The sequence below is a fragment of the Diadema setosum genome, chromosome 6 (genome assembly GCF_964275005.1).
Source record: "Diadema setosum chromosome 6, eeDiaSeto1, whole genome shotgun sequence".
Lineage (NCBI taxonomy): Eukaryota > Metazoa > Echinodermata > Echinoidea > Diadematoida > Diadematidae > Diadema > Diadema setosum.
Window position 1 is genome coordinate 5,663,381 of NC_092690.1, and position 18,914 is coordinate 5,682,294.

General features: G+C 37.9%; 2 protein-coding genes across 2 annotated transcripts in view; one reads left to right on the top strand and one right to left on the bottom strand.

Annotated features, from left to right (window-relative positions):
* The window catches only part of LOC140229950 (uncharacterized), a 37,309-nt gene extending 33,407 nt beyond the window's left edge, over nt 1–3,902 (bottom strand). The window contains exons 1-2 of the mRNA XM_072310150.1: nt 3,783–3,902; nt 1,917–2,023 (exon numbers count right to left, since the gene is read on the bottom strand). Coding sequence (XP_072166251.1) covers nt 1,917–2,023; nt 3,783–3,839 — 164 coding nt within the window. The 5' untranslated portion in view covers nt 3,840–3,902. The remainder of the gene's footprint in view (nt 1–1,916; nt 2,024–3,782) is intronic.
* A 421-nt stretch (nt 3,903–4,323) lies between these two features.
* On the top strand, nt 4,324–18,589 carry LOC140229410 (succinate dehydrogenase [ubiquinone] cytochrome b small subunit A, mitochondrial-like). The gene is made up of 4 exons (XM_072309661.1): nt 4,324–4,458; nt 10,055–10,165; nt 10,747–10,891; nt 15,115–18,589. The coding sequence occupies exons 1-4, from the start codon at nt 4,431–4,433 to the stop codon at nt 15,278–15,280; spliced, it is 450 nt and encodes a 149-aa protein (XP_072165762.1). The 5' UTR covers nt 4,324–4,430; the 3' UTR covers nt 15,281–18,589.
* The last annotated feature ends 325 nt before the right edge of the window (nt 18,590–18,914 follow it).

Below are 18,914 nucleotides of genomic sequence, written 5' to 3' on the forward strand. Positions count from 1 at the left end.
ATTCCTTTAAAAAAAATTACTGGTCCGACAGTAATTTTTACTTGTGCTGGACCATCGGACCAGTGCCAGTGTACGCATTGAATTAAATCATTAAATTAAAAAGATATGATATGACATAGATACTACAGTAGACCATGAAACCGATTTTGAAAGAAGATAAATACATCATAGCTTTGTCAAGAAAATTGACAATTAAGGTTTAGGAACTAACTGAAGTGAATTGAACATTGTATGTTTTTGAGGTCTTAGGTCATAACAATGTCTATTGTTGCCTAAATTGCAGGTTGTGTGTCCATATATCTGTAATAAAAAAGCATGAAGATGCAGATGATACCTTCAAGTCACAGGATTAGGATTGTAAACACCAGCTGACAAAAATGGTAGTAAACAGTACATTGTAGTATTGCAATGTGAACGCAAGGTGATAAGAAGCTGAAATACTCAGTCTTGGCCAAAATAGGAGGGTATTTCATACAACAAGCCACCTTCTCTGCTCTATGTAAGTTAAAGCAAGTAATCAATATCTGTCTTTGTAAAGACACATTGTCTAAAGAATGTCCCAGAATGTTGCTATGACCATTCCCTACTGTTGGTGGTTTTCGTACATTCCACAGTATCAACTTCAGACCGCTCTTTCTGTTCAGCCTAACTTGTTTGTGTACACACATACATGGACAGAATTTATTTAATGAATAATTAAAATTTTATCATAAACATGTATACAAGAGGATTAGACACAGAAATGTATTCCTTAAACATGTAAGCTCAATGGCATTGTTTTCAATGGCTTCCAGAGCACAGTAAGAAGTCAACATGAAAAGTGTTTCGGAAGTACATAAAAGTTGTTTCGGACGTACATAAAAATGTGTACGTCCGAACACATATTTTTTCATTAATTAGAGATAATTACAAAATTCTACAGTTACACATTTGAAAAGCAACAAAAACTTGCTTTGCATTGAGATTTTGCAGTTTGTTGGCATTCAAGTTTTTATGTAAGATTAAAAAAAGGTGTTTTCTTGTTTCGGACGTACATTGAAATAATGCATAAAATAAAAGTAAAGAAAACAACATAAATTGTCACTTTCATATTCTCTACCCTATGGATACGGAAAAAGTGATTCATTACCTTCATATTTAATGATGTAGTGAGTCGAAAAGTTTCCTTTTCCTTCACAAAAAATATCAAATGAAATAGTGGATTATAAAAGTGGTTCCAGAGCAGTTGTTAAATGGCTTCATTGAAATCACTCCTGTGACCTTGACCTTGGTTAAGTATATTTCTAATTTACATTTTTGAACAGTTTGAACAATTCCCATCAAAATGATATATAATGTGTGCTGATAATTTCATTTTGAAAAATTGACCCTCTGGTTGACAAATTTATGGAATTGCCCACTCATAAAAATATTGTAAGAATTATACAGATCATATTTCTGTACGGGTATCTTCAGCATTTACGAAAGAGCTATTGGTGTTTATGAAACACTATAAGGACGACATTATAGAAGCAAGATCACTGAATATCCAATAACACCAGAAGAGGTGGTACTTAAATTATATCAAGTTCAGATTACAGTATCACATGTGCATTTGTAACTTTTATATCTTATTTTGTTCCTGTTACTTCGGTTTTGCATTGTCCTTGTGTTTTTAATATTGTGCTTACAAAATACTAGTTTTCTCATATAAATAGCACCAGTGTGCTTTGAAATGCCCGTACATTGTATGTATAGGGCACCATATGCAATGAATTATTATCACTATTATTACTATTTTTGTAATTATTATCATTTTTAAGCATACTTAACAAGTGAACACTTTTTTTTTCTCACATTATCAAGGATTTGCGACCCTATCAGGGTAACGTAGTAATGAGTCAGATACATGCAGGCGATAAAAGCAACTGACTCACATGTTGATGGCGTCCCACCAGAAATCCAAGATCTTCCTTCCCCCAACTCCGGGGAGCAGTGCCTTGGGAACACCTTCCAGGGAAGAATATTTGCCCGAGAGGTCTGTCTATAAAAATAGGAGTTCACAGAATGGATTGAAGTTAAGCCATTTCCTGACATACAGAATTCCTGGAATGACATGCCATATTTCCGTAACCTTTTGAAGATTTGTATTCCGTGACAAGAGTCGTGTTTATGTATTTGCATGTCATTTTGTAATGCGCAGTTGAGTGTATCATTATAGTAGCTGTGCAATATAAATGTCCTTTTATCATTATTATTTGAATTGTGTGATCTGTTTAAAGACAAAGAATCACAAATGTTAGTGGTTTAGCTCGTGCAGAAGGGTCGAGAGAACTACATTCATGTGTATAAAAAAAAAAAAAAAAAAACTATTATGATTTAAAATATATGGAAAGGTTGGTAACTGATTTATAAAGAATAAAACTGTGGTAGATAGCAGAAACCAAACACAGACAGTGTGATATCCCAGTTCAAGGAGTCAAAAGACAATAAGTTATTATTATTATCATTAAATATTACTATTGTTATTATTAGTATCATCATTATTATTATCATTACAGCTTTATACAGAAAGCCCTTTTGATAGGCTTGCATATATTATGAAACATTTTCGAAGATTTTGCATTCTTCATTCTTCTTGGGTCAGAGAGTGAGAGAGAGAGAGAATAACATGCACAGATGCAGGTGTATGAAATATATACTTAAGTTGTTGTTTCTTTTTTCTCTCACTGTTGGTCATAAAAGATGAATAGCAAAATTTGAGAGACTAGCTACAGTGCAGATTTCAAAGACAACAAAAAAGGACCAGTCAGATGACAAAACAGCAAAAACAACTTGACCAACAACAACAAACAAAACAAAACAAAACCAAACACTATAGAACAACCTCCCAATAGAAATTGCAGCTTCTAGCAGTACGTAGAAGCTAATACTAGTATTCAAAATCAAATTAAAGATGTACAAATCTACAAAAGATAAAATGATAAAAAAACAAAAAATCAGTGCCCCCACTCTCATCACCCCCGAGTCACCCTTCCTGGCGGAGGTCTTCAAATCAACTAAGGAATTCAACTACCAATGTACAAGGTAAAAGAGGTGACTAAGCTCACGAATAGGTCTATAGAGAAACTACAGCTACAAATGTACACCGACTGGGTGCTGGGCTGTAGTGTAGACCCCTCCTAGTGATTTTAGTAGACACTCAGTGCACTCACTAGAAAGCCCCTAGATCTATAGCCTACAGAAATTATAAAATATAGTTCCAGTTATAGTATCTGTCCGAAATTGCTCCCCACGAGTGCAACAATTATTTATTTATTTATTCTTATTTTTATTTTTATTTTTATTTTTTTATTTTTTTTTTATTTATTTATTTTTTTTTTTACAAAGTGTGCTCTATCCTGCGGCCTTGTCACGATCAACCACTAAATCAAATGGAAATGGTCAACAGTCATCAACATCAGAACACATCACAAGCCAGGCAACAGACTGATTCGGAACTCGATAGAAAATTTAATCAAATTCCGGCTAGATTCTAGATGTGGTACCGTGGCGTGGGAAAGGATCGTACGCTGTACTCGTTCCACAGTGTACGTGTGGTAGCGGCGCGTGGTGGCATCTTCCCGCCAGAGCTTCGGGAGCGAACAGGCACAATTTACGTTGAGAGCTAGATCAACACTATTGTACTCAGTATAAATAGGAAGCTGGCTACAGTACGAGTACATGAGCTCAATATAATTATGTCAATATTTTGCAAGCAATAAAACGGGAATATAAAAAAAAAAAATAAGTGCAAACAATACCTTGATCTCATTTTCTAGGATGGTACCATGCCCTGCTACGAGAATAATGCAAATCATTGTAAATGTCGGTCGTTGTTGAGCTCATCCAGGTGTACATTTAGGCCCAAAGGTCTCCTTTTCGAGGCTTGCGAGGGTGGGTCAGGGGGTTATACAGGGTCAGTCATAAAACCATGCATAGTCTACATTGTATGATCGGCGGATCGGAGTCGAGCCTCCTATTACTGTACGTACAGTACACACAAGTTACACACACGGTGCGATGCTTGGCCTGGCTCCGATTTTCGTACACAAAATGATAGACTTGGTTTCAAAGTGTTTGATTAATATTAGAAAAAAACAATTTTGTCCTGTTATCCACAAAAACAATGTATAATAAGATTAATTATTGAGAAATATATATCAGTAAAAAGATTGCGAATTTGAGAATGTTCCATTGCTACCAAGGCAAATATAATTGTCAATGTGATAACAATATTGCGAATATGAGTCTAAAATATGACCGATTTCTTCACATGCCCGGTTCAACAAACTTTCTCAGCCAGGCTTCGTGGTCGTTTTCGAGAAGGAATCACCGTCGGTGCCGTGTTAAAGTGCTTCGTTTTTACTGCATTTCTTCTTTAATTGCACTTACTGAAGCAGATTAACACTATGGCAATGAATCTGCTCCGTTCTAGAGGTACGTTTACTTGAAGTAATTGATTAAACTATCACCATCGTCGTATGCTTTCTGAAACAAGTGTTATGTTTTTGGCAGTGTATGTTTTTCGTAGCCCCACGTACTGTAGGTCCTACAATATAGAGGTCTAACGTCAGGCCTGTATTGGTGCCTACATGCGTATTACTATTAATGCATAGCCGTCCATACACTACCCAGAGTGTGTTATACACAACACAATTGCACAACGCAGTTTTAGCGCTAACATAAGAAACATAGTGCAGCAACGTTGTTTGCTATGTTATGGGCCTAACCGACGTTAGAGAGGAACTTATGGAAGGTTTAGTAACGAAAGTGACAGAAAAATCAGCAAGTAAGTTGATTGTGGTCTCTCTCACGGAAGAAGATGCTAGATGATGAAGACTGTTCAACAATCAAAGCCGGAAAACATAAACATATTGATAAACATAGGTTCTAACACTAACAGTGTTATGGCTATTTATAGATTCTACTCTAATACCCCTTTCCCGCTGCCCGTCTCGGTGAACCACCGAGAGGTTCCCCGGTGAATTCACCGGGGAACCTCTCGGTGAAAGTTTGAGTGCCGTCGTTTCACACTGCTCTCGGTGAAACTTTCCCCTAGACGGGTTTTCTGCTCGCAACGTGGGTGATCTTATGTACTTGAGTTTGTTGTGCATCTGCGATTTGGTTTTTTCGATCCCATGTTCAGCAAGTTTTCGGAGGAGGGACTCGTACGCGGCAGCGTCAGCCGACGTCCCGCTCAGTTCTTCGTTCACTGCTGCCTCGCTACGTACTCTCTCTTCGTCTTTGGTCCACACTCCAGCCGTTTGCAAAATTCCCTCAAATTTCAACAGCACAAAACGTCAACGGATTTCTCCTGCACACTGTAAACCCAGCACTTGACGAGAAAAGCACAAAATACGAAAAAATCAAGCAAGAGGCGGACTGTATCAGACTTTACTGAAAGAGTTAAGAGCTAGTACTGTAGACACTAGAGGAAGACGAAAAGGGAGGACGCATCAAATCGATCAAGTACACTGTAAACCTATACACGTATCAGCTTTGTATATGTATACACGGCGTGCTAATTAAACAATACAATCCACAGCACGATGCAAAACAACGACATACAGTATGTAGTGTCGAGTGTACTAGTATGTTTACAAACACGAATTACTAGTACCCTGTACGTGTGGATTTGGGAGGTCGAGTGCGCGCTAGCTAGCTGAAAACGTGTGCATGACCAGAAGCAAAACATGACCTTTGACATAATCTGCATATTTTCCCCGGTGTTTCACCGAGACAACCTTTCACGCTGGGCGCTCTCGGTGAACCACCGGGTGATTTCCCGTTGAACTATCGGAGTTTACCCAGGACGCTTCTCGGGTAAAAATTGCCCAAAATTTAATCGGTGTTTCACCTAGGCTTCCCCTAGGTTCCAACCGAGTGACCTTTCACACTGCGGGGTTCCCCGGGTGCCCCCAGGTGCCCCCGGGGAAGATTTTCTTCAGCGGGAAAGGGGTATAAGAGATGTAAGAAACCCTGTCCCTGGATCACACATAGTTTGCTTAGGTCCATTAGGAAGAAGCATAAGCTCTATAAATTATCCATTAAACATCCAACCTGGATAAATAAGAAGAATTATGTTGATTATAAGAATGAATTGACAAATGTTGTGCGCTTTTCAAAGCAAAAATATTTTAGAAATCTAGTATTCCATGATATAAAAGGGGATATCAAAAAAAACAAAAACATGGTTCCATATAAACAAATTGATCGGAAAGGGGAAATGTCACAACCTTCCCTCAGAAATGTATAATGGTGATATTTCATTAAGTACATATTTGCAAAAGGCTGAACATTTCAATCAGTATTTTGCAGGAATTGCTGCTAAGATAAGTGAAAAGATCCGAAGTACATCCAATACTTTTCAGGATTATTTGAAACCTGCAAAAAACAGCAAATCCTTATTTTTGAAGCCCACTACGGCACTACTGCATCTGAAATAATAACGCTAGCTTTGTCACTAAAATCCTCTAAGTCATCAGGCTCTGATGATATAGCTCCTAGGGTTGTCAAAGAGTGTATTCATAGCATTGCTGTCCCATTGTGTGACATATTTCAAATCTCTGTCGCAAGGAATAGTTCCAGACAAGATGAAAATTGCCAAAGTAGTTCCTGTGTATAAGAAAAGTGATAATAGAAACATTGAAAACTACAGACCCATTGCCTTGCTGCCTGTATTTTCTAAATTGTTAGAAAAGATTGTATGCTCAAGAGTAAATAATTATTTATCTGTAGAAGGCATTTTGATCCCCGAGCAATTTGGTTTTCGCAAAAATTCTTCTACCAGTGTGGGTGTATTGCATTTAACTAACATTATTGCTCATGCACTTGATGAAGGGAAATTTTGTCTGGGCATTTTCTTAGATTTGTCCAAGGCATTTGACACCATTGACCACCACATTCTTATAAGCAAACTTAAATTTTATGGTATTCGTGGAGTTCCTTTAGACTGGTTCAAAAGCTATCTGCAAAACCGAATGCAGTTTGTGGTTGTCAATGAGACCAAATCGCTTTCCACCCACATTGATTGTGGAGTGCCTCAAGGCTTAGTGTTAGGCCCACTATTATTTCTTATCTATATCAATGATATCATCAGTGCTACATCATTGTTTACTTACTCACTGTTTGCTGATGATACAAGTCTTCTGTCCTCCCACAAGGATGTGTGCAGTTTAATATCTTCAGCAAATGATGAACTTAATAAACTTTATCGTTGGTTTTGTTGTAATAAATTGTCACTTAATCTTCAGAAGACACAATGTGTTATTTTCAGAACAAGGAATAAGAGGATACCTGTAAACACCCCTTCTCTCATTATTGGTGGACATCAGGTAGCTACAAGCGAAAATATATTATTCCTTGGTATTACTAATACTATCAATGAATTTCTGTCATGGAAGCAACACACTCTAAATGTATGTTCCAAAGCTTCTCGGGGTGTTGGTGTGATGCATAAGCTAAAATTTATTGTTTAAGTAAAAGTGTCTTGACTACACTGTATAATAGCATCATAATGCCTCACTTGATGTATTGTAATGTTGCTTGGGGTAATACTTGTAACAGCCATCTTCATAAATTGTTTATTGAATAAAAAAGAGCTATCAGGCTAATAACAAGCTCACACTTTACTAGGCCAAGTGCCCCCCAGTTCTTACAGCTGCGTTGTTTACCTCTAAACGAGTTAGTGTCTTTTAACTCATTGGCATTCATGTACAAGCTTCACATATCCAGTTCTCCCTCCTTATTTTTGGATTTGTTTGTCAAAAACTCAGTTGTTCATTCCCATAATACACGTCAGAAAAACCTTCTGCATCTACCTCATGTAGCTACCAGCATTGCCCTAAATTCTTTTTATGTGTCTTGCATAAAAGAATGGAACAAATTACCCTCAGATGTTAAAGATAGTACCACTTTTTCCAGATTTTAAGTGTTGACTCGGAAGTATTTGCTTCATCGATATTCTCAGTCTCATTGATGCTGCTCCTTTTAAATTCTAGATACATGACTTCATCTCATCGCTTTCCATTTGAGTAACAATAGTCTAAATGCCTATTATGTGTTGCTTTAAATTCCATAGGTAGTGTGTGTGTGTGCACTTAGAATCCATCCATGTATGTCAATGCCACTGTATAATTCTGGTTTATGGTAAAATTTAGAAACTCTCCTTTTGAAAGGGTCCTTACCTGTGGAGAAGTGAGGGTTCTGAGACCATACCACAAAGTTAAAAAAAAAAAAAAAAAAAAAAAAAAATTACTGCTCCCTCTTGTGGTCATATATCACTAGCAGATAAAAAAATAAATTTAAAATTGACTCGGGGGGGGGGGGGGGGCAATAAATTTGGTGTCAATTTTTTTGGTCTCTGGGGTGTGGTTGCTGCGCTTCTTGAGGGATTCCACTAGAATTATTCTATGGCTTTAATATGTTTGTATATATACAACGTATATTAGTGAGTTGTTATATTACATGTCTTAACTTGCCTTTTCAGGGGTCTTATTATACAAGCTTGCTTTTCAAAGACCCCTCCATTTTACATCTATAATGTATCTACATGCATTGTCAGTTTTATATTCTGCAAATTGTTTTAATCACATATATTCAACAATGTATTCCTTCTTACATGTTATTGTTCTTATGTAATTTTTGTATTGTGGAAACTTTGAATAAACTTGAAACGTGAAACTACTCTGTCTCTACCTTGTAAAGTTGTAGTACAACATACCACACATGACCCTTATGATAAGATGCGAGTTGATACTAAGATTACTACATGTAAGTAAGTTATGGAACTGTTCAACAAAGCTGGAAAACGAAGTTTTAAAGCTTGAAAGTGTGTACCCAGCTACAATAATATACTTTGCTAAAGTATAACCATTTTTTTTTTTTTTTTTAAGAGGCTAGCTTAGGGGGTCTATAGATGGTCTAAAGCCAAGATTCTGTTTGTTTATAACACAAAGGATAGATAGATTACTTCTAGTCTATAGCAATAGGGTAAAACCCCCAGTATTCGGTCTTTTATTTCTACAATATTTTTTAAGCTAAAATAATACATACATAGGGTTCTACATCATATCTACAGCAATGTATGTGAAATACAATGTATATCAAACATTTTTAATCTCAATTTTCATTTTGTTAAATATCTCACAGAATTGCACAAAATTCCAAAATATATCACCTTAAAAATCCCCCAGAATACAGTCACCGCAACCAGTATTCGGTCACGCGACATGCGCGTTCAAAGTCAATACATGTTCACGCTGGGATCACGGCAGCTGAAAAATGCGCCGCGCACTACCTTGTTGGTGCAAAATTGCATCGGGGACGTGGCGGCGCCCGTTGGTGACCGAATACTGGGGAATCAGCACTTGCATTCAACCTTTGTACATTGAGTCACTGCATCGGCACATACGGAAATTTTGTTTTTCTTTTGTGTTTTTGACGATACCATCTTACTCCAAGCTTGCGATAAGCAAAAAATCCCGCAAGAGAACGGCGTATTTCTCGATTTTTAGCGCTTTTTTGGTGACCTGTACTCTTTAAAACTGGGCTTTAATCCACGCGCGCTTTGGGAAAGTTGCGCCGACTCTGCACTTTTGACGGTGAAATTCGGGATTTTGGATGGATATTTGGAGGGGACTAAGGGACTTTCCTGTTGTGAATGAGTGTGCAAGTATGTGGATCGATGTGATTTGCGTGTGTTGTGACAGTAGAACTTACTGGCTGGTGATTTGTGATAAGTGACCGAATACTGGTAGCTGACCAAATACTGGTACTCTTACCCTAGGCCCTACTAATAGTAAGGTGATCTAAAGGAAGGTTTTGCATTCTGAAATTCATCCCCATAACAATTATGGTTGTAGTTTATAATATGTGCGCAAGATACTGAAATTAATAAAGATGGATGTACAGTAGCTGCTTCACAAGGTTTATACATCCAAAGAGCCTTTGTTATATTTTTCTTAAACTTTACCATTCTGGTAGAGTTTTTACCTTAGTTTGTATATCTTTTGTTCTCTCCCCCGCCCTAAAGTTCTTCTGAGCGGTCCTCGCCTGATGACGAGTACTTTCCTCAAGTCGCCATACCAGGCTCACTCACCCGCCATGCTGAATGCCCTTCACACCACCCAACAGAACCATCAGAGTGAGTTTTGAAACATGCCAACCTCAAGTTATTTTTTGTTCATTGTTTTTTTTTTTGTGTGTGTTTTTGTAAGAAGTGAACAATGAATGAAAAAATTGCTATACAAAAGATTTTGAAAATTGATAATCGGGTTATTTCTTGTGTAAAAAATGCACACATCTGTACATACGCACATGCACACATAAACACGTGCAAACTGTAATGCATGTTGGCAGACCAAGTACATACACATTCTTTTGTCCAGATTTTGACCTGGATGAAAGAAAAGAGTTTTTTGTTTTGATATCCTATGAGCTACTAAAAGATATGTCTTTATATGTAAGTTTCCACTTTAGTTTCAACTGAGGTGGATATTCACCTTTATGCAGACTTTCATTTTCAAGTTGTAACTTGTTTGTTTGTTTGGCAAAAGTTTGTTCATTCCTTTATTTTTATCTTACACATTGTATATGTATGTATATATATATATACACATATTACTCTATATAATAATAATAGTGAGACTCTTATAAAGCGCACATTTCTACCTAAAAAATATGTATATATATGTATTCAATTCTTTTATTTATATATTTCTTTAGGTGCTGGTCTGCTGCCCTCTAAGCACTGGAATGCAGAGAGGTTGCTGTCCGTAGGTCTCATGGGCATCATCCCAGCTGCTTTCATGATCCAGAACCCCGCCATGGACTATGCCCTGGCTGCCAGCCTCGTGCTCCATGGTCACTGGTAAGTCTTCATTCAGGGTTCCGGTGACTCCTGTTAGGAGCACTCAGAGGAGAAGGTATTCAGTGGAACATCCTTCTCCAAGATGAATTGTGATGTATTTCATGAGGGTTCTCTGCATTAAGGACGTTCCTCAGTTAAAGTGAAATCCATGTCATTTTCTTGAAACTTTCCCTACAGTAACTTTGACCCATCCGAAGCCCAAATATGTAAATAAAACCATAGGTTCATGTGCTTGTTTTTCTTCTACGGGACTTTGAAGAATATGACTAATCTGCCGTCTTGTACCAAAATGATAGCGTTACAGGATCAAGACCATGATTGGAAACAAAATCTGCAATGACAAACGTAAATCCCCATAATTCTTTCAAAATCCACGTTATTTTCTCCAAATTTGCAAGAATTGCAGAAAAGGGTACCCAAAACGAGTAAAAGGTTTTAAAGTTAGGGCTTACACTCTCATTCTTCAGCAAGAAGCGCCCTCACGCGGCAGAAAACACCGAAATCTCTCAAATCCTTCTCATCGACGTTTTCTGTTAGGGGTGAGCAAAAGGACAACGTTCATAAAACTTATGCTGTACATTCAAAACCCATGTCAATTTCACGAAACTTTACCAAATTGTAGACAGACGCTTACTTATTCCAGAAAAACAATCAAAAGTGGGGGTCCATGTGCTCGTTTTTGTGCTAGCAGCACCCCTATGCGACATATATCATCGTAAGTCCCCAAAATCTGGTCAGGAACCTATGCAGGGATGCCCTGACAGGGTGGGTTCATAAAACTTATGCTGTACATTCAAAACCCATGTCAAATTCATGAAAATTGACCAAATTGTAGAAAAAGGCTCACTTATACCAGAAAAACAATCAAAAGTGGGGGTTCATGTGCTCGTTTTTATGCTAGCAGCTCCCCCATGCGACATATACTATGGTACGACCCCAAAATCTGGTCAGGAACCTACGCATGGACGCCCTGGCAGGGTGAGTTCATAAATCTCATGCTGTACATTCAAAACCCATGTCATTTTCACGAAACTTGGCCAAATTGTAGACGAAGGCTTACTTATTCCAGAAAAATAATAAAAAGTGGGGGTTCATGTGCTCGTTTTTGTGCTAGCAGCGCCCTCATGCGACATATATCATCGTAAGTCCCCAAAATCTGGTCAAGAACCTATGCAGGGATACCCTGACAAGATGAGTTCATTAGGCTTATGCTGTTCATTCAAAACCCATGTCAATTTCACGAAACTTTACCAAATTGTAGACAGAGGCTTACTTATTCCAGAAAGATAATTAAAAGTTGGGGTTCATGTGCTCGTTTTTGTGCTAGCAGCGCCCACATGCGACATATATCATCGTAAGTCCCCAAAATCTGGTCAAGAACCTATGCAGGGATACCCTGACAAGTGGGTTCATAAAACTTATGCTAGCTGTTCATTCAAAACCCATGTCATTTTCACGAAACTTTGCCAAATTATAGAAGAAGGCTTACTAATTCCAGAAAAACAATAAAAAGTGGAGGTTCATGTCCTAATTCTTGTGCTGGCAGCATCCCCAGATGATAGAAATCACCTCACCGGACCCCAAAATCTGGGAATAAACCTTTCGTGGGTGTCCTGATTATAAGGTGGGGTTCGTGAATGTCATGCTGTACATTCAAAACCCATGTCAATTTTACGAAACTTTATCAAATTGTAGAAGAATGGTTACTTAATGCAGAAGAATTGTAAAAATGGGGGGGGGGGGGGGGTTCATGTGCTCGTTTTAGTGCTAGCAGAGCCTCCTTGCGACGGATATCATCGTAAGACCCCCAAATCTAGTCAGGAACCAATGCAGGGATATACCCTGCTAGGATGCATGAATCTCATGCGGTTCACTCGAAACCCCATTTTCTTAAAAAAAAAACACACACACACACACAAACAAACAAAAAAACATATCACAATTGCAGTGATATGGTGAAAAATATTCAGAAAGAAAGGTCGATGTGCGTTTTTGTTATCATTTCCCTTCCACAGCCATAATGATATTATGTGGATGCAAGCGTGGAAAACTCCATATAATATTGATATGCACGCTTGTTTGTTTGTTTTACCCACTTGCTGTAACCATGTACAAAAAGTGATAATGGAGGAAGAAGAATAAATATAAGGAAATGGGAGTTTTGGCATTAGTCTGACGGTCCTCCAAATGAAAAACAAATCTTAATACAATGACGTTGATTGTAGATTGCATGTGTTGGTTGTTGCAGTGGTTGGTAAAGTGCGTGTTGTAAGCTATGGAGAAGTACCTGCCCCCCCCCCCCAAAAAAAAAAACACAAAAAACAAAAAACAAACAAAACAAAAACAAATGATTCTCCTTTTGTTACACCAGATTTGGTAATAAAAAAAATAATATATGAATGGTGAAAGTGATGAATAGTCTTGTCTGATAACACTTTCGTGATCTTGTATTTTGTAACCAAAAATAAAAAACCCAATATTTTGTATTATTATACTAGTAATGACAAGTTTAGATCTAATTTAAATTTTAACAGAGACACTCAGATTGTTTTAGCTGCTAGACCTAAAGATGAAATGTGTGTCATATGCTTGTTTTGTTGTTGTTGTTGTTATTGTTGTTGTTGTTGTTGTTTTAACACCTAGTCCAATAGACTAGTGAGCCTTATCGACCCCGACTAGGGCCTATAGGCCCTTGGTACCTTAGCACTCGACTTTACCATGTTGATGACCGGATAATGAACTTCATGTCACAAAACAGATCTATGGATTGAAAATGGAAACAGCTCTGTTCCACTTCCAAGCTTCGCGATTCCGTCAATCAGTGTTGTGCTACAATGACCATGTATATGCGGCTCGGACCGCTGAACTTTGCATGGTATGTACAGATTGTAACGCCTACAGTCGGCACGCGAGCCGAGCGAGGCCGCCCAGGCTGCGCGGCTGCCCGGCGCGGCCGCGGTGGGGAGCTGTCGGGTATCCGTACGTACACATACAACACTGTAGCTCGATCTACTAGCAGCTGCTCAGCTCAGCTAGCTCAGCTCATCACTCGTGCGTGCGCTTCTACGCTCTTTGTTACGTCACTGACACCTGCGCAGCTAGGATGCGCACAAACTCAACTGAGGAACGTCCTTAAATTATGATGATGAAAGTATGATTTGAAATTGATTATTTTTTTTGTATCATTCAATAATTCCTTGCATTTATTTCATTTTTTTACTTTTTAGTTTCCAACAAAAATAAAGACATACAAAACATGCTAAAAAAACAACAACAAATGAAACTTGTTGAACCAGGTGTGTGAAATTGGTGTGCCTCGATGGAGTTGTAGAAGTACATCCATGAGAGAATAGAGCTATCTTGACCACACATGTTGAAGTCAAAGAATGTGTTCCGGACTGAGCACTACATAGTTGATGGAGGTGGATTTCTAGATTTACTCCTGTATACTTTCTACACTTCACTGTTGTATGTGTGCTGTGTGTTGCATTATTATTATTTTTTTTATAGTATATTGTGCATAAGATACTAGAGTTACCCCTCCCCCCCCCAAAAAAAAAAAAGAAAGAAAGAAAAGAAAAGAAAAGATAAAAAGCAATTTAACCCCAGTAGTGTACAACTGTATTCTCATTTTATTTCATCTTATTTCATTATATCTTCATATGATTACATGATGCATTGCATTAGTTCAGATCTAGTGTTATCAAAATATTGTGATATCTGCTCATTTCATCCATCTCTCATGCTGTGTTTGATATGTTGATTTTACAGAAGTGACTGGTGATTGCTAATAAATTAAAAGTAGGGAGTTAAAATGAATGTATGGTCACATGTCAAATTTCAAGTTATGTGGCTTGCTTCCACCTATGATTTTGATGACATGACAGCTGGAAGATCCTGATAATTCGGAAGTATGTTGTAAAAGTAAACTTGAAGAGCATATTAGGCCTTTACTGATGAACCCATTTAGCAGAAGTTTTAGGCCAAACTATCACTACAGCTACCCTTATTTAGGTTACACATTGTATGTATTTACCAAAAATTTTGTTGAAAGTGTAAAGGATTGCAAATGTCAGCATCTGCTCTCAATATTTTAATTTGTAGTTCCACAAAATCCTTTGACAAGTGCAAGAATAAAATCCATTATTAAGAAAAGGTATGCAACACCAAAGTTTGCTGCATGAGCTAAATACAGTATAAAATCTTTTGTGTTGAACTTCCAGGGGAGTGGAACAAGTTCTGATCGACTACGTCCACGGCGATACGATATCGAAGGTTGCCAACTACTCCCTGGTTGCCATCTCTGCTCTCTCCTTCGCCGGCCTCTGCTACTTCAACTACAACGACGTGGGGCTGACGAAGGCCGTCATGATGCTCTGGTCGTCATAGTGACGTGGTCTTCTTCCCTCCCATGCCCAGATGCTGCAGCGCCGGGCTCCCCACTGGCATCATTACCCAGATTATTTTGTAGACATTTACTACCCAGTGTGCTTTGTGCTCTGTGTGGATGAGTTAAAAAGAGACTGCTGCCCCCTGGAATTCCCGTTGATTCGATCTGTCGGTCTGCCGAAGGATGTATGTAAAGATTCATTCCTCTTGCAACTTTAAGTTCAAGATCACCTAGAGGTGAAAGACACGTGGCCCTTTGGAAGGTGTGCTTTTCCACAGCATGCCTTTAGCAAGAAAATAGCGTTGATTGTGCTAGTAAGATTCGTGGCTCACTTGTTGTAGAGGATTTTTTTCTTTATCTGACCACTGTGAGGTCCACGATTGTTAATTACCTCTATTACTATTGGATCCTTTCCATTCTAAAGGCTATGTGTCCCTCATATACACAGAGCTTTTCGCCTACTTGAACCTGGTAGTATACCTGTTAACTGTTTTTTCCATTGAGACCCATTTCACAGAACTCATTCCTATAGCAAAATTTCACTATAAATTGCGCAATGTACAATTGTACTGGCAGATGCAATGAAAAGCAGTCGTGAGTACTGTTATCTAGTGATTTTAATACTAAAGGGTAGTCAGACTTGCCCCTACTGATTTGCTTATTATTCTTCTGAATATGATGCATCACACTTAACCCCGGGGTACCGTAGTACCCCGGCTAACCGCGTTGTGTAGCGCCACCTCACGTCCACTCGAGGACAGCCAGAGAAAAATGAATGCACTGTGTGTGCGTGTACATAGCATTCCCATGCCACTGCATGTTATACTATACGTGCATGGAAGCTGCGATACCACTAGCGTGTGCTTTAGTGCAGTGCAGTGCAGTGCAGTGGCTAGCGCGTGCTAGCTCCAGCACCAAAATAATTTCCTCTTTTTGGCACCCAGGGTACAACCTTTTTAAAAAAATAAATAATTCAACAAAATGGCTGATTTTTATTTGGTACCCCAGGATACCATTTATGTCATCATATGTCCTTTGGTAGTAAACTGTACTTGGGATAATCAAAAGAGTTGTGTAATCTGTCAGTAGATAATATGGGCTAAAGAAAGCTTGGAACTCTTTCAAAATTGCCCCAATTTTTTATGCCTTATAATATCTGTGGCAATATGAGGAGAAGAAAATGGAAAAGTATGATCTTCCCTTTTATCGGCATGTTAGATCCATACTTAATGATTTTGTTGTATTGTAACTGTATTAAGTTTGAACATGCGGGCACAAATACACATGTGGTGTAGTTTGACTCCTGTTTGTGTCAAGCCCTTCATCTGATTGTTCTCGCAGCTTTCACAAACTCTGTGAGGATCTCGTTGCTTTTCGATAACCTTTCCATTTCTTCACCCATCTTCCAAGCTTGCAAGCAGTATCTTCAGCACATATTCAAACTGTGCAGTCCCGTTGTATACATTATCAGGGACTGGTGTAAAATCAGTTGGCATACTCCAGATGTGGGCAAACACACAGATTTAACTGACATGTATTTTCTCTTTTACCTCCGCACTTTCAATCTAAGAAGCTTACACAGGTCATATAACCATAAGCCAGTGGGGAGCCCAGTGTGAACGTATTTAAACAAAAACAGAAATAACAATGCAAATGTGAGCGGGTGAGGCATGTATTTTCTATGAGCGATGGTCCTTCAAATTACTGTCAGAATGAACTGCTGAATGGAAGCAGTGATATTACAGTTTTTTGGCCTATGTGTGTCTGCTGTCATTGAGAGTCTACAGTGGAAAACATTACACTATGGGAAGCCAGACAGACTCAAACGTTGTTAGTCACTTTGTTTGTTTTGCTTACATTAAGAAAGGAAGGTGGACAGAACATACGAAAGAGGAAAAGTTGGAAAAAATAGTCGATGCATCTGCAAAAATATAAAAATGGAAACTATTCAATAAGTCACCTAATGTATGGGCCATAAGCACCATGATGTATGTTTTTTTTTTTTTGTATGTGTCATACATAAATAATTGTGATGTAATAGAGATTATTGTGATGTCATACAAATGATTGCAACATGTATTCTTCTCCACGTCTGTGTTGTGATTTCCTGAATACCGCCACCTCGCAAAGATGTACTACAGCTGGTTTAATGATACTGAAACGAGTTGTATCCTTTTGCAGGCCAATGACCAAATTATGTGAGGCTTACAAAACATCACCCATCAAAGTATGTAAGGGAAAGCTTCATAAACTCAAAATTGAAGGACAAGTTTTTGCTGTTGTGGAAGAAGTGTAATTTTGTATGGACATCAATAAGCTTTTTTTTTTTTTTTTTTTGGTTCTTATTGAAATGTTTGAAATTGCAAGCTTACAGCAAATAAAAAGTATATACCTCTCAGCATCATTTTTTTTTTTGGTGTTCATTATGCACAGTCAAATTTAAACTTTTGGAAAAGATTTCAAATACATGTACAGTATATGTAAATGTGTTTATTATGATGTTAGGTACCAATAAGACAGTGGACGTGTTTGCAAGGAATGGAAAATTATGAAAAATACTTTTCCAAAAGTCTGCATAACTGTCAAATTCACTGAGAACTGCAAAAATTTTGTCTGAATCTTGCTTTTGATAATGAATGGTAAGAGTTTAACATGTACATCCAACTGTCATATTGGCCAAGTTTGTGTCCACTCATTGTTTGCAGATGTTCAAACTGGAATCACTCTAAATTTTCGACGAGTTGAAGTCAACAGTGATTACTTGATAGATTGGTGTACGACAGCAGCCTGAAATATTCAACCCTTTGACATTTTCTTTCTTTGAATATGGAGGTATGGTTATTAAGGGCTTGGTTCCAGGTGGTCTTAAGTTGTGTGTCACAGTTCTTCTCTGTATAACCCTACAATATTTGTATCTAGGCATAAGTTCGGTGCCCTTCTTTGGGGGTGTGGCTGTAGGTAAGCATATGGCACAGCACATATTTAATAATTTTTGTCTTTTCTAGCAAACAGTGCTATTTCACATTTTTGAGAAAGAAAAGGGTTTTTCAATCAGAAAGATTTATTGTTATGCCATGGCATGGACGTTAAACTGTTTGTTCTATCTTGTGGCAATCTTAATTCATCTTGCAAAGATTGGTCGACTTGAACAGACCTGAGTATGTGTGTGTGTGTATTTGTATAAGTTGTGTGTTATTCTTCATGATGTATGACATTTTTAAAGAGGCAGCGATACGGCGGCATGCTGCCGTGTGATATATTGTCAATATATCCCAATAAACTGGTCCTTGGGGGTCAGTATGATATTATTTGTGGTATTACCACTGGTGCATTCATTGTGTCACCTGTTCCTCCTGATTATGCTGATGATTATGGTGATGATGCACAAGCTGATGATTAATGATGACAATGATACTCTGCTACAGCTACTACACGTACTACTGCTACTGCTATGTACTGCTGTTGCTGCTACTACTACTGCTTCTACTTTCTACAACTGATACAGTATTAGTGCTTATGATAATACTGTTATAAAATTATTGTAATTATAATTGTAATTGTAATTATAATTGTAATTGTAATTACAATAATGATAATGAAAATATTACTATTGTAATTATTATTAGATGGACA

Coding starts and splice junctions, on each gene's coding strand:
- LOC140229410 (XM_072309661.1), top strand. CDS start 4,431: ATGGCAATGAATCTGCTCCGTTCTAGAG. Junction 10,166..10,746: donor CACCCAACAGAACCATCAGA/GTGAGTTTTGAA, acceptor ATATTTCTTTAG/GTGCTGGTCTGCTGCCCTCT. Junction 10,892..15,114: donor CTCGTGCTCCATGGTCACTG/GTAAGTCTTCAT, acceptor TTGAACTTCCAG/GGGAGTGGAACAAGTTCTGA.